The sequence below is a fragment of the Tetrahymena thermophila genome, assembly GCF_000189635.1.
Source record: "Tetrahymena thermophila SB210 genomic scaffold scf_8254636, whole genome shotgun sequence".
Lineage (NCBI taxonomy): Eukaryota > Ciliophora > Oligohymenophorea > Hymenostomatida > Tetrahymenidae > Tetrahymena > Tetrahymena thermophila.
Genome location: NW_002476405.1, coordinates 125,359 through 142,125, shown reverse-complemented (window position 1 = coordinate 142,125; position 16,767 = coordinate 125,359). Strand labels below are relative to the sequence as shown.

The following is a 16,767-nucleotide window of genomic DNA, read 5'->3' as shown; positions in this document are numbered from 1 at the left end:
TAAAAGCAAACTACTTTGTAAGTTAAATAAATTTTTTTTATTGCGTTATCTGCTTCGATTTCCACAATTATGTCTACCTATTTCTTTTATTATAAATGATAACTATAATCCACATTTTATAAATAAGTACACATAAATGTATAGAATAAGAAAAAAAAAATTAATAATGATTTTGATTAGATATGATGTAAATTAAAATTGGAAAAAATAAAGAGTAACATTCTATGTCAATTTATAATCAATTTATGTAGTTCTAATTTTCTAGAAAACAAGAATTCAAATAAATAAAAATGTAAATAAATTATATTATAAATCTAAATTATTCATTCCTAACTAGCATCAAATAATTTTCAATTTATTTAAATTTACTTTTAAAATAAAATAATTATAATTAAACTTTAAGAATAAAAGATTATTATAGAATGGGTATTTTTTTCTTTTTTTGAAAGCAAGGAAGTCTACTTTTAATAGCTGAGTCTCATTAAATGAAATTTTTAATCAATAGATCAATCTAATTTCTTAATAATCCCTAATCGAAATAAAGCCTTAATAAATAATGTGAAAATAAATACATGGGTTTTTTAACACTTTTTTAATTAAATAAAACACACGTGTAATTAATTGAATCAATTTTAAACTTTAATTTATTAATAAAATCTGTAAGATACAAAGTCAGTCTTCATGACCATCAAATGTAAATGATCGTTGATAAATTAGTTTTAATTTTTATGTTTTTAAAATATTTAAGATATGTAGGTTAAATTTTTATAATAATAAATACATTATGTAACTATCCGGTACATTCAAATAAAATAGTAAAAAATAAAATAAAATAAAAATAATTAGATAGTTATATTGTAGGATATATTTTAAGTTGTAAAATTTGTGAGTTACTGAATTTAAATTTTATTATTAAATATTCTGACCAAGAAGCATTTCATTTTTTGAAAAATAAGAAAAATTATGACTTTTATTTTTGTGAATTCAAGATATTCTACAATATATAAAAAATTATTAATTCTTCTTAAAAAGTGTTTATTTCAGAAGTTAATATTTGGTTTAAACTCATTTAAAAATATTTTTTTTATCATTTTAAACAATATTAATCTACATATTAATTGGAGTTGGTTTAATCGAAAGTTAAATATCTTATTCATTTTATATATTTAAAAAAATAAGTAAGTTTATGGAGATAATGGAAAAATATTAAAAGAACAATTCCTTCAAAGCTTAAAAACGGAATATAAAAGATACAAGAAAATAAATGAATACTTTTAGTAAATTATGAAATATATCGAGAATGTTGTTATATAGTAAAAAGTAGAGTAAATGCACTAATTATTTTTTAATTTAATATTCTATTGGGTGAATAAAATTTGAATATATCTTAATAAAAAGCCATTCGTTCTAATAGATAAAAAATAGAGGCATGCTAATTTATATTAATTAGAAGAAATTTGAAATCAAGTAAATTAATTTTTTATTTTACAAAAAATAGATAAATTGATTACTCATTATTGAGATATACGCTATGAAATTTTAGCTTAATTATTTGAAATTATTGTAATATTTTAATTGAATTATTTTACAGAATCAAAATAGATATAATTAAATAATAAATTTAAATTAAATGTTGACACGTATTAATTATTCAATAAATATTTAATATCCTTAATAAATATCTTTGTTAAAATTTGAATGTTTTTTGCATATTAAATATGTTAAAAAATCACTTTAAGCTTGTTTATAACGAATTAAAATTAAGAAATTTCTTTTTATGATAATAAAAATATCCTTATTGAGTTAAAAGCTTGAATTATGAAATTATCTTTAGTTATACTAAAAAAATATTTTAAAAATTACATAAATTAAATGTTTAACAAATAATTTTAATAATTTAGAGAGCTTTTATATAAATTTTTAACTGTTCCTTAAAATGAATTTTTTAAATTATTTTTTTCTATATTTTTCTAATAATTGTAACCATAAATCAAATCACCAAAATTAAAAAATCTCTGGTTTAAAAAAAATTATCTCTACAAATTATCAAAAGATTCTGTAATAAATTTAACAAGTTTAAAAATGCTTTAACAAATTTAAATTAAATGTTGACACGTATTAATAATTCAATAAATATTTAATATCCTTAATAAATATCTTTGTTAAAATTTGAATTATTTTTGATTATTAAATATGTTAAAAAATCACTTTAAGCTTGTTTATAACGAATTAAAATTAAGAAATTTCTTTTTATGATAATAAAAATATCCTTATTGAGTTAAAAGCTTGAATTATGAAATTATCTTTAGTTATACTAATAAAATATTTTAAAAATTACATAAATTAAATGTTTAACAAATAATTTTAATAATTTAGAAACCTTTTAAATAAATTTTTAACTATTCCTTAAAATAACTTTTTAAAATTATTTTTTTCTAATAATTGTAACAATAAATAAAATCACCAAAATAAAAAATCTCTGGTTTAAAAAAAATGGTCTCCACAAATTATCAAAAGATTCTGTAGTAAATTTAACAAGTATAAAAATGCTTTAACAAATTTAAATGAAATGTTGACACGTATTAATAATTCAATAAATATTTAATATCTTAATAAATATCTTTGTTAAAATTTGAATGATTTTTGCTTATTAAATATGTTAAAAAATCACTTTAAGCTTGTTTATAACGAATTAAAATTAAGAAATTTCTTTTTATGATAATAAAAATATTCTTATTGAGTTAAAAGCTTGAATTATGAAATTATCTTTAGTTATACTAATAAAATATTTTAAAAATTACATATATTAAGTGTTTAGTAAATAATTTTAATAATTTAGAGAGCTTTTATATAAAAATTTAACTATTCCTTAATATGACTTTTTAAAATTATTTTTTTTCTATTTTTTTCTAATAATTGTAACCATAAATCAAGTCACCATAATTAAAAAATCTCTGGTTTAAAAAAAATTGTCTCCTACAAATTATCAAAAGATTCTGTAATAAATTTAACAAGTATAAAAATGCTTTAATATTTATTAAGAATTAATTTTCAGGCAAATTCAAGCATCATATTGCAAATTAAAACCCAATAAAATCCTTAATATATTTTTTAAAAGAGTGACTCACTCATAAGATCAAGCAAAAAATATATGCGTATTATTTGTTATATGTTTATTTAAATTATTTGTATGACCTAAACTATTTATCCTTTAACATTAATAGATTTTCATATTAAAATGTGTTTATCATTCACTTAAAATGTAATTTATCTTGTTTATAAAACATTTTAATAATCTAAAAATCAATATTATTTAATATTTTCTCCAATTTTGATCTTCTTAAATTTCACACTTTTTAATAATGTATCAGAATTACACGCACGAATAAGTAAAATAATTATTTTTAAAATGTAATATCGTAAGTTCAAATAAAATATGAAAAACATGTAGACTTCATTTTTTTATTAAAAACTTAGCTAGTATTTGTCAAAAAAATTTTATCCATTTTTGAATACAAAATTTGAAATTAATTAATATTTTGCCATTTTGGCAATTTTACTTAACAAAATAAATAACACCTCCTAATCTAAATATAAGCTTTTTTTAGAGTTGATCTATATTTAATTAATTTATTCTTTGGATGGTAAATTAATTTAAATAATAAATATAATGATTTATTTATTGGAAATTTCTTTTTTTAATTGTTAAGTCGTCATTTACACAATTTTACATATGATAATAGCATCTATTAATATATCAGATCTTTTAGATTTTATCATATTAGATTTATATATTCTCTTAATAGTAAATTAACAGCACTTCTTTTATCTTTTTTTCTTTAAATAGGAGTATAAGTAACTCAAAAATACTAAATTAAATTAAATAAAAAAATAATTAAAAATTAAAATCTACAAAAAACAAATGATTAAACAATTACTTGTAATTTCTCTTTCAGTAGCTTTGGTATTGGCTGGCACACCCGGTTAAGATGTAGTATGTAACGGTAATACAAATGATGTGACATCTTGCGGTCCAGCTGGAGGAAGTTCATGGACAGCAGGAACAACTTCTGGTTCAAAAATAGCAGATTGTACTGCATTATCAGCCTCATTATCAGGGATCTTTGATACTTTGTGTGCCTCTTGTTAAACTACTAATGTTTACGCTAAATCAACCTAAGATGGATGTATCAATACTCCTACTGCAGGAGCAAATGTTGCATGTTATTAAAGTGGTAGTTGTAGCTGTGGTAATCCACCCACACCAGCTTTCAAATGGAAATCAGTAGATACCACAAATTGCCAAATTGCATCATGCCTTGCTGCTCCTATGCCTACTTCTAGTTTAACAGATTAATTCTGTGCTTCATGCGGTAAAACTAACACATACGCTAATTCTTATGGTACTGCTTGTGTAAATCCCTCTGCAAGTTGCACTAGAAAAACTGGCTGGACTGATTCAGATTGCAAAGTTTGTAATGCAAGTGGTACAAATTCTAGTAATATATATGCTAGCGCTGACAGAACATCATGTACTGCAACCGCTCCTTCCTCATCATCTTCATCATCAGCTATAGCCTTTTCCAGTTTAATTATTGCTTCTTTGCTTTTGTGAAAGTGAAAGATTTTTTTAAAAATTCAAACATAAATAAAAATCTTTTGAAATTGTTGGCAAAATATGTATATCTGTACTTAATATATTTATGTATAAATGTATGTAATTATGCTGATTTGATTTCGAAAGGGAATTTAACTTAAATTTTACTTACCATTTTTAAATTTCTCTTTTACACTTTATTGCTTAAAACAGAATATTTTTTATTTATTTCATTTAAATCTAACTTTATTTTTATTGATATTCTTTTCTTAAATACCTTAATTATATCTAATAACAATCAACCCATATCAGAGCTTACTTTTTCATCTTTATCAATTTCATTATCTGCTTCTTAAAAATTTTTTTAAAAAATTTTTTCACTGTATTTTTTCTATTTTTAAACTTATTTATTATTTTGAACAATTAGTTGATTTCTAGTTAAAAGTCTTTGCATTACTTTTCTTTTGATTTATTCTTCAATGTAAATAATAAAATTAATTAGTTTTTGTAATAACTAACCTTCTTATTTACTAATAAGCTATTCTATATTTTAAAATTTTTAGAAATTATAAAATTTAAGTTAATAAATAATAAAAATAAAGTTACTTTTTTGGTTCAAAAATGCTTATGACGAGAACATATGTTTTAAGTTAGTATTTTCTTGTGACTTTATTGTCTTCAATTAGGCGTTATTTTTGTTTTTATAATTCTTATCACTTTATCTTATTAGAAAATTCTTTATTATATTATTATCTACCAAATTATAATAATAAACTCTGGTATAATACTTAATAATAATATTTTCAGAATGCCCATTTGAAGGAACTAATAACATAGTTTAAGAAGTCATTTTATTTTATAATAAGAGTGATCGCTAAAAGAATTAAAAAGGCATTTTACTCTATTTTGTTATTTAATTATCTTTTTACTTAATAAAAAAATGAAATTATTAACAACCAATAATTTACATATGATTATTTTGTGTATGTGTAATTATGGGATAACTCTAAATATTAATTAGATCATCATCCAAAATAACATATCTAAATATCAATAATTCTTAATATTACTATACTATGAAAGTTGATCTAGATTTATAATATGATATTTAAAAGATTTTGCTTGTTTTTAAGTCTCATTTTATGGCTTATTTTATGATAAAAACTTGAATATTAAAAGATAATAAAAATTTTCAAATTATTTAAAAAATGAGATTATTTTAAGTAATTTATGTATAGTTCAATTAATTTTATTTCATTATTAATTTATATTTTTAAAGTAAATAATTTTGCTATTAAATATTAATAAAAATGAGTGAATAATAAGTAAAGTAGAAAATAATTGATAATTGTGACTCAAATAAGGACTTTATTGTATTTTTATCTCTTTCATACCTACAGAATATAGATAAATAATTACCTAAAAGAGAATATTAATCAATGCCCTTTGTGTAATATAAAATTTAATAAAGAAGTAAAAAACATTATTCAAAATAGTAAATTTTCATACTAATATTATTAACTTTTTTTCAAATAATTATTAAACTTTAAAATGCTAGTTAAATAAATAACTTTTATGGTAAAATTACTTTAAAATTTATAAAAAAACTCTATTATTAGTTGTTTTATAAGATTTCTTAGTTTTCAAAAGATAAAATGAGTATAGCCAAATATGAAAATTAATAAGTAGGAGTTGATGAGTACTTATTTTATAGAATTAAATGAGGAAATGTTAGAAGTTTATATAGCTATTCTTGAATAATTATATAATAAGTAGTAAATAAATATTTAGTAGTATAATAAATATTTTTTATAAATTAAAAGAAAATTTTAAAATAATGATTTCACTTATTTTTTGAATTTTCAGTCTGATTATTAATTTTTAAAAATATTGAGGTAGAATAAATGTTTGGCAAATATTTAAATAGATATTATAATATATATCTTATATCTTACTATTAACATAATCTATAATTAGTATTTTTTTTTACATAAATTTACAAATTAAATACATGTAATAAATATGTTTTTATAGTAAGATAAAATCTATTATTTTTTAGCTGTAAAACTAAGTATTGCATTTAGACTTGCTCGAATTAAATTTCTTTTGATCTATAAAATATAAAAACTATCTTAGTAATAGTGTAAATCAAAAAATATTAATTCAAGAACAAAGTAAATATTATAATAATTCACTTTAAGTTATAGCAACGGTTCAAGCAAAAGATTGATAAATATAGAATCTTAAACTAAATTTCTTAGTACAAATTAATTTGCCTCATAAAAATGAAACAATATTTCTTTTATATGAAAATACTTTTTTATGTAAAACAATTTAATTTTAATGGATTTTAATTATAAAAAAATATTTTCAAAAAAGTTTTTTATAAACAGCTTTCTGTTATTCTATTAAAAGAAATAAGTATTCTTAGGATTTTCATATTACAAAATGTAGATAAGATAATACTTTTCGATTAGAACAAGATTCCAATTGTAGTAATAGTATTAAATAAGAAGTTCGATAAAATAAATACCAATGAATTTATTAATTAATGCAAACAGTGATTTAAGATCATTTGTAACAAAATTTAATTTTATAGACTTCCATAATTTTATGTAAGAAGCTTTCTAACTAAATATAGTAGTATTTTTTACTCTTCGTATTTATTGAAATTAAATAATTTTTTATTAATATCTTTTCTAATTATTATGAATGTATTCTACACACCGCTTTGACTCTATCAAGCTAAAAAATTATAAGAAAACTGAGAGAGAGGGTGTTATTTCATTTACTGACAAACCATTTAATGAAATATTCATAAATTTTAAAAAGTGTAAAATTAGCTTTAAATCATAAAAATTAAATGAAATTTCACCATCTGTACCTACACAGTTTGTGATATTTTAATTAAGGATTAGCTATATTAAAAGTATAAATTCATAAAATTCTCATGTTTAAATTATAAATTTGTCAATTTAAAATTTCAGATTTGCAATTTTATTAATTTTTCTTTAAATCTAAAAGAACTTTAGAAGAAAAAATTGATTCTAATTTATTATCTAAATCAAGCAAGAGAAAAAAGTTGTATATTTATTTCTTTCTTTCTGAAAGGAATTATATTTTATTTAATAACTTTAATATTTATATTTCTCTATTATAAAAAAGAGTTTTAAATGCCATTAAAAAACCTTAATCTTCCTATTACAATTTTAAAAGAAAACTAATCATGAAATTGGATAAATTTGAACTAATAGTTTCTTACTTCAATTTATAAAAGACACTTCTCTTCTTTAATGGCTTCTAGTGATTGATAAAAATCAAATATTAATAGAATAGATGAATATAACAAATAGTCTACAATTTTGTAAATAAAATTTATTTAGTTTAAGCTAGCAGACTATTTTATTTCCTTAAGCACATTAAATTTAAAATATTCAATAATTATTTTACAATTAAAATTTTTTTATAAAGAATATTTATTTATTTATAATAGATTAGATTTTTTTATTTATTGAATCTTAAAATTTATTAAATTTTAGCTTTATTTTATAATATATTAATAATTTACTTTAGAGATAAAGTTAAAATATTTAGTATTACTTTCTGCATATAAAAATAATTAATACGTATATCTATTTATTCGATAATGTAAACCCATATAAAGTAATCTAATTAAATTTTTACCTAATTTGTTTATCATTAAAAAGACAAAATTAATACTTTAATATCGAAGTTTTAATCTTTATCTATTTGATTTTTTTTATTTGTTAAGCTTCAGAAAAAGTTAAGCTTGAAGAAGTTTAATTTATATGCATACAATACTTTAAGTAAATTACCATGAAAATTTCAAAACAGTTACTTAATACTATGAAATCTATTATTAATTAATCAATATATCATAATTATTTACAAAAAAGAAGTTCAATAATAAAAAATAATTCATGTTTATAATATATTTTAGGGCATAAAACTTTTTTCTTTTTAATAAAATCATCAAAATGTTATAAATAATAAGAATTTAGGCTAATGTTTGATAATTTGAAAAATAATCAAAATTACTTTAATCAGAAATTAAATTGATTTATGAAGTCTATAAAATTTTTTTGACCTCTTGATTTATTTAAAATGTGATTAGTATTTTTCACTCCTCTTAATTATCTTACACTGCACTGCTTATTTAATTTAAAAAATCTATAAAATTAGTTTACTATTGATCAGATTTCCTGGTGTAATAATTATGATAAGTATACATGATTAAGATTTTGGTAAAAAATTTAGAGATTTTAATAGACTTCTTAAATTCATGTACAGTTAATTAAAGTTATAATTGAAAGAATGAATAATTCGCATTTATGAAAAGTGTAAATTAAAGTTAGATGTTTCTTAGTTTTTCAAAGTCTGGCTGGTTAGATTTTCTATTTCTCAATAACTCTTAAGTTCTAAATATTAAATTTGAGCAAAGTCAAAAGTCATCAAAAAAATTTTGAGTATCGCAAAAACTAATGTTTTTTGTATAATCACTTAACTAATTGTTATCTTTTATTTTAAAAGAGAATAAAAGGTCTTATAGATGCTTTAAAAATAAATGTTTTATCATATAATTATTTTAATTTCTATTTAAGAATTTGAAATAATTTTATTTTATAGTAATATACTTGCTTTTATATTATTTTATTTACATGGAGATAACTACAATTTATTGTTAATTGATTTTATTATATGACCAAAATAACACTACAATTAACTAGATTTAATTCTAAAATCTTAAAAATTCACAATAAATATTTTAAAATAAAGAAAAATGTTTGCTTAAAACATCCATAGAATTTAGAAAACTTATCATTAAATTGTATAATGTTTACCTAAATTAATTTCTAATAAAAGCATTTGAGTTTTCTGATGACCTGATAAATTTGATTCAGATAAAAATTAAAAAATTGTAAGATTACTTTTGATTACTTAAGCACATAAACATAAGTAAAAATACATGCAGAACTAATTTATTAATCAATCTATGTAGCCTTACTAATGTAAATAAAATTTAATCTATATTTATCATTTTATTTTCCTCAACCTGATCTATAAATTGAGATGTAAAAAATTTAAAAAATGTAATATTTAATAAAATTAAATTAAATACAAAATTAAAAAAACTACTCTCAATAAAAAAGTAAAATGATTAAAAAATTATTAGTACTTTCTCTTTCAGTAGCCTTAATTTTTGCTGCTGCTGGTGTTGATGTTAATTGCAATTCAACTACTGACTCTACTACTTGTGGTTCAGCTGCTGCAAGTACTTGGACTTAAGGTGCTTCTGGCAAATTCAAAATTTCTGAATGTAATAATGTCGGTAATAGCTTTTCAAATATTTATGATACTTTCTGTGCTTCTTGCCCATAAGGTGGAAATTCAAATATTTATGCTAACTCTAGTAAAAGTGGATGTGTTAGCACAGCTGTTGCAGGTACTAATGTTGCATGTTAATAAGGAAATGCTTGTACTACTAATACCTGCGGTGCCCTCCCTTCTCCAGCATTTACATGGTCAAAGGCTTCAGATGCAAATAATTGTTTTATTACATCTTGCTTATCTGCTCCTATGCCTAATTCTGGTTTAACAGATAACTTCTGTAATTCATGCCAAAGTACTAACAAATTCGCTAACGCTTATGGAACAGCTTGTGTAAATCCTGCTAATGGAAGTTGCACTAGAAAAACTAATTGGACTGATGATGATTGCAAATTATGTAATGCAGGTGGTAATAATTCTGCTAATGTTAAAGCTAGTTCAGATAAATCATCATGTGTTGCAGCTTCTAGTAGCTCTTCAGTTATAGCTGTTTCAGCATTGCTCGTAGCTTCTTTACTTATTTGAAAATAAGCAAATGTAATTACAATCATTAAACATTTTTTGAGATTGTTGGCGTATGTATGTGTAATTATTTAGGTATCTCTCTCTCTATATATATATGTATATGTATGCTGATTTGATTTCAAAATTAAGATTTAATCTTTTCACAATTTTATATTTTTAAATATAAATTTATGTAAATAAATATTTCTTCTAAAGAAAGTTAAAAATTAAATATCTTTATCATTATTAATTAATAATAATGCAAAAAAATTTGTTAATAAGTTTATCTATTTTTTTATTGATGAATTGTTAAAAAAGAATATAATATGATAATATTATTGATGTAAGTAGAAGCCATGATTTCTAATATTTTTCAATCATATTTAATTAGCATATGTACACTCTTTGTTGCCTAAAGAATATATTTCTAATCAAAAATGCTTATAATTCCCAATTAAATGAGATAAAGATCTAAATTATGAAATTGTGTTTATTATTACATCCAAAAATTTATTTTTGTTGGATTTTGAGTTTAAATTTTTAAAGGTTTTTACAAATTTAGTTAAATGATAAAAAATTTATTATTATTTTTAATCGATTCATATAATTTCAATTATTAAAAACCAAAAAAATAGTATAAGGTTCTATTGTTAATAGCAGATTTTTTTTTTTGTAACAGAGAGATAAATAGCGATAGTTTACACCTATAACTATTTATCTTTCTAATAGAAATTAATATTTTTTAAAAAATTTTATTATAATGATTTTGCTTTAACCTATTTTTTATGATCTAAAATATTCATTTAAAATTGATTTAAAGCGAACTCTTATTAAATTTCTATTAAATATTAATAACACCCTTTCCAAAGAGATTTAAATTATTATTTAACATGAAATATATTTATTCTTCATTAATAATTCTTATTTTAATTTATTAATAGTTTTAAAGATTTTAATTTTCACTACAAATTTAATGGGAAATATCTGATTTATTTATTTATTTCAATATCCTTCTTACTTTGTGATCAAAAGATGTGTTTTTTATAGAAAGTTGTAATTTAATAATCATTTCTAAATTTTTATTTAACTGTTCGTAATTTAAATATATTCTTTATCGTGTATGATAACTAATTTAATCCTTAAATAAACAATTCAACTAATTTTTTTTAATACTAATATTTTTCATATTTTTTGGCAATTATTAATTTATGTATACAATATTATGAATTAATAATAGCTTTGTAAGGCTTGAAAAAGGATAAAAATTATATTTATTTATTTATTAAATTAAGTTTACCTTTTATAATCTAAATTATAATATATTTTTTTAAATCTTTCCATACACTTTTGTTTTGGAAAAATTCATTAATATATTTCAATAAATAAGTTAGTGAGACTTATTATAAATATATTTTATTAATAAAATTAAGTTTACCTTTACATTCTAAATTTCAATTAATTTTTTTTTTTAAATCTTTCAATAAACTTTTGTTTAGGAAAAATAAATTGCTTAATATATTTGAATAAATAAGTTAGTGAGACCTATTATAAATTTGTGCAACATATATTATTTACCTTATTCCCTCGATAAGACCCACTATTCGGTCAGCCGAGGTAGGTCGAAAATGTATTCACTGAAAATTTTGATATCCTTGGTCGGTTTTGCAGAAAACAGAGGGCCAAGTTTAGAGATAATACGGTAATACAAAAATTTTAAATTATATGGAAAAACAAACAAGAAAAATCTGGCTGGATTATTGTTCTTTTTACATATTAACTTTCTCAATTAGTTAAATCGATCATCCACAATAGTAATAATGAAAAAACTATTAAAAAAATTAATTATTTGCTAAAAATTTTATTTTTGAAATAAAATTCTAAGTTTTTCATTTAAATCAATAAATTATTAATAATATGAATGGAAAAATGTTTAATTCATAGATAATTGTTTGATTAAAAATTTAGATTTCTTGATTGAAAAATTAATTAAAACCTCAGCTAAATATTTTTTCTTTTTCTTTTGTGAGTTCGAAACCAATTTCTAAACTTTTTTATTTGTTTTAAATATTATTTTATAAATTAAGTATTTATTATTTTATTTATATTTAATTACTGTACTCTAAATAATAGTTAGAAAATAATAATAAAATTAATTATTTTATTAGTTGATATTTAATTCATTATTAAAAATTGCATTAAAAGTTAAATTTATTGATTAATTCAAATTAAAAAATTCTATTTTATTTTAAATTAGTCTATTTTTACTTTTCTAAAAAATCTAAACATAGTTTGTTTGTTATAAAATTATGAAAATGCTGATTATATTTAATATAAGGTCTACTCTACTAATATCATAAATTCAAAAAATTCATACGTTTAAATTATAAATTTGTCAATTTGAAATTTCAGATTTGCAATTTTATTTATTTTTCCAAAATCTAAATAGAACTTTAGAAAAAAAAATTGATTCTAATTTATCTAAATAAAGAGAAAAAGTCATTTATTTATTTCTTACTCAAAAGCATTATGTCTTATTTAAAAACTTTTATGTTTATATTTTCTATTATAAATGAGAGTTTTAAATGTCATTAAAGAGCCTTATTCTTCTCATTACAATTTATATTTTTAAAAATTAATTTATTTATAATTGATACTTTATATAAAAATGTCCTCTATATAAAAATGCAATATTAAAGTACAATCTATTTGTTCATTTTAAGTTCACTATAAAAATATCTAAGTAAAATATCTTCCTTTAACTTTTCAGCTACACCTAAGATATATATATATATATCTTTTATCATTTTCTAATATAAAAAAAACATAGAAAATATTATCATAATATCATAATTATTTTATCATTTTGATAAATAAATCATAGCCAATATTATTTGATAAAGGGACAATAATTTTAAAATAAACAAGTATGGATTATTATTAATATTCATAGTTTTATCTTTATTTCTATTATATACCAACTTAAACTAAATATTTTATTGAATACATCTATAATTTTAAACCTAAAAGTACAATCAATAATAATATAATAGTGATAAATAAAATGTTTGATTTATTCAAAAATTTTTTGCAAACTGAGGATTGATTGCATAAAGTATTTTTATAGATATTGAATAAAAATTAACTATGAAATTTAGTAAATTTGAACTATAAATTCTTGTTTTAATTTCAAAGAGATACTGCTTTTTATTATCTTACAATCACTCATAAAAAACAGAAATAAATAGAAAATAAAAAGTTAACAATTAGTCCACAAATTTATAAACAAAATTAATTACATTTTTTTATTTTAGTTTATTGAAAATACTTTGTTTTCTGAAAGGCATATAATTACTTGATTTTAAAAATATTTTACAAATTATTTTTTCTTTATTATTTTTACTAAGTATAGAATGTTTATTTTTTATGGAAAAGATTTATTTTATTAATAAAAATTGCTAAATATTTTAAACCTAAAAGTACAATCAAAGATAAAAAGATCGATGAATTTAAAAATGTTTACAAATTGATGATTGATTGTAACGTTTTTGTTATGAATTTTGAAAGAAAGCTAATTAATTTAATAAATTTCCACTAATATCTTCTTATTTTAATTTAGAAAAAATTCTACTTTTAATAGCTTCTAATGTTCCATGAAAACCAGATATAAACAGAAAAGGAAAATTAACAAATAGTCTACAAAATTTATAAACAAAATTAATTATTTTTTTTTATTTTAGTTTATGCATAATACTTTGTTTTCTGAAATGCATTTAATTACTTGATTTTAAAATGATTTTATAAATATTTTACATTTATAATTTTTTATTAAATATAGAATGCCTATTTTTTATGGATATATTTATTTTATTTATTTATTACAATTACTTAATATTTTAAACCTAAAATTACAATCAAAAGTAAAATAGTCTTCTTAAATAAAAAGCTTGATGAATTTTAAAATGTTTACATTTTAACTATTGATTGTAAAATTTCTTTTAATGAATTTTGAAAGAAAGCTAATTAATTTAATAAATTTCCACTAATATCTTCTTATTTCAATTTAGAAAAGATACGTCTTTTAATAGCATTTAATGGTCCATAAAAACCATATATAAATAGAAAAGGAAAATTAACAAATAGTCTACAAAATTTATAAACAAAATCAATTACATTTTTTTTATTTAGTTAAGGCATGCTATTTTCTTTTCTGAAGCACATTTATTTCTTTTTAAAATTAAATATTTATTTTTTATAGAATAGAATATATTTATTTATAAAAATTCCTAAATATTTTAAACTTAAAAGTAGAATAAATAATAAAATAATCTTAATAAAAAAATGCTAGATGAATTTAAAATTTTTAGAAATTAAGGATTGATAGTAAAAATATTTTTATGGATTTCAAAAGAATACTAATCATGAGATTGAATAAATTTGAACTAATAAATTCTTATTTCAATTTAGAAAAGATACTTTTTTTTGTGGCTTCTAGTTATTAGTAAAAACAATATATAAATAGAAAAGGAAAATTAACAAATAGTCTACAAAATTTATAAACAAAATCAATTACATTTTTTTTATTTAGTTATGGCATGCTATTTTCTTTTCTGAACCACATTTATTTCTTTTTAAATTTGTTTAAATAAAAATATTTATTTTTTATAGAATAGATTTATTTATTTATTAAAATTCCTAAATATTTAAAACCTAAAAGTACAATAAGAAATTAAATAATCTTAATAAATAAAATGCTAGATGAATTTAAAATTTTTAGAAATTAAGGATTGATAGTAAAAATATTTTTATGGATTTTAAAAGAAAGCTAATCATGAGATTGAATAAATTTGAATTAATAAATTCTTATTTCAATTAAGAAAAGATACTTTTTTTTGTGGCTTCTAGTGATTAATAAAAACCAAATAATTAATAGAACAAATAGTCTACAAATTTGTAAATAAAATTTATTACATTTTTCTATTTAGTCTAAGCAAGCAAGTAGACTATTTCTTTTTCTTAAGCATATTAAATTTAAAATATTTAACAATTATTTTACAATTTAAATTTTTTTATAAAAAATATTTATTTATAATAGATTAGATTTTTTAATTATCTACTCTTAAAATTGATTAAATTTTAGCATTATTTTATAACTAACAAATTAGTAATTTACTTTTGAGATAAAGTTAAAATATTTAGTATCAATCTCTGCATATCAAAATAATTAATACGTATATCTATCTATTTGTTTAGGAAAAGCCATATAAAAATTAAGTAAGTAATAATTAAATTTTGATCTAATTTGTTTTTCTATCAAATGACAAAATTATTGCCTGAATATCAAAGTTTGAATCTTCATCTGTTTTATTTTTTTTAATTTGTTAAGCTTCAGAAAAAGTTAAGCTTGATTGAAGAAGTTTAATTTATATGTATAAAAACACTTTAAGTAAATGAATATAAAAATTTCAAAACAGTTAGTTAATATAATAAAATCTATTATTAAATAATGAATATATCATAATTATTTATTAAAAAAAATTTAATGATAAAAATAATTCATTTATAATATATTTTAATTTTGGGCTTTAAAACTTTTTTTTTTAATAAAATCAAATGTTATAAATAAAAAGAATTTAAGCTGATGTTTAATCATTTCAAAAAAAAATCAAAATATCTTTTATCAGAAATTTAATTGATTTATGAAGTCTATAAATTCTTTTGACCTCTTGATTAAATTAAATATGATTAGTATTATTCACTCCTCCTAATTATCTTACACTGCTTATTTAATTTAAAAAATCTATAAAATTAGTTTACAATTTATCAAAATAATGCGAATTATTCATTCTTTCAATTATAAATTTAATTAACTCATATGAATTTAAGAAGTCTATGAAAATCTCTTAATTTTTTACCATTTGTTATTTTTATTCATGCATATGTAATCATAATTTTTACTCCAGATAATATAAAGAGTAAATTAAAGTTAGATATTTCTTAGAAGACTAGAAGACTGGTTAGCTTTTCAATTTCTCAATAAATCATAAGTTCTAAGTTTTAAATTTGAGCAAAGTCAAAAGCCATCAATAAACATTTTGAGTATCTCAAAAACTAATGTTTTTTATATAACGACTTAATAAATGATTATCTTTTATTATAAAAGAGAGTAAAAGGTCTTATTGATTCTTTAAAAATAAATGTTTTATCATTTAATTATTTTAATTTCCATTTAAGAATTTGATAATAATTTTATATTTATAGGAATATACTTGCTTTTATATTATATTATTTACATAGATATAAATACTACTAACTGTTTA

At 19.0% G+C, this 16,767-nt stretch overlaps 3 protein-coding genes across 3 annotated transcripts in view; all 3 read left to right on the top strand. All coding sequences in view use genetic code 6, as the record gives it.

The window, feature by feature from the left end:
* Positions 1-3,922: 3,922 nt before the first annotated feature.
* On the top strand, positions 3,923-4,615 carry TTHERM_00489440 (cell surface immobilization antigen; the record flags this gene model as incomplete). The annotated part of the gene is made up of 1 exon (XM_001016820.1): positions 3,923-4,615. The coding sequence occupies one exon, from the start codon at positions 3,923-3,925 to the stop codon at positions 4,613-4,615; it is 693 nt and encodes a 230-aa protein (XP_001016820.1).
* Positions 4,616-9,772: 5,157 nt separating this feature from the next.
* Positions 9,773-10,471, top strand: TTHERM_00489420 (cell surface immobilization antigen; the record flags this gene model as incomplete). Its single annotated transcript, XM_001016818.3, has 1 exon — positions 9,773-10,471. The coding sequence occupies one exon, from the start codon at positions 9,773-9,775 to the stop codon at positions 10,469-10,471; it is 699 nt and encodes a 232-aa protein (XP_001016818.1).
* Positions 10,472-16,587: 6,116 nt separating this feature from the next.
* The window catches only part of TTHERM_00488400 (cell surface immobilization antigen), a gene marked incomplete at both ends in the record, with an annotated part of 1,342 nt that continues 1,162 nt past the window's right edge, over positions 16,588-16,767 (top strand). The window contains 2 exons of the mRNA XM_001016815.2: positions 16,588-16,620; positions 16,745-16,767. The exon at positions 16,745-16,767 is cut by the window's right edge and continues 131 nt beyond it. Of these exons, the coding sequence (XP_001016815.2) occupies positions 16,588-16,620; positions 16,745-16,767 (56 nt within the window). The remainder of the gene's footprint in view (positions 16,621-16,744) is intronic.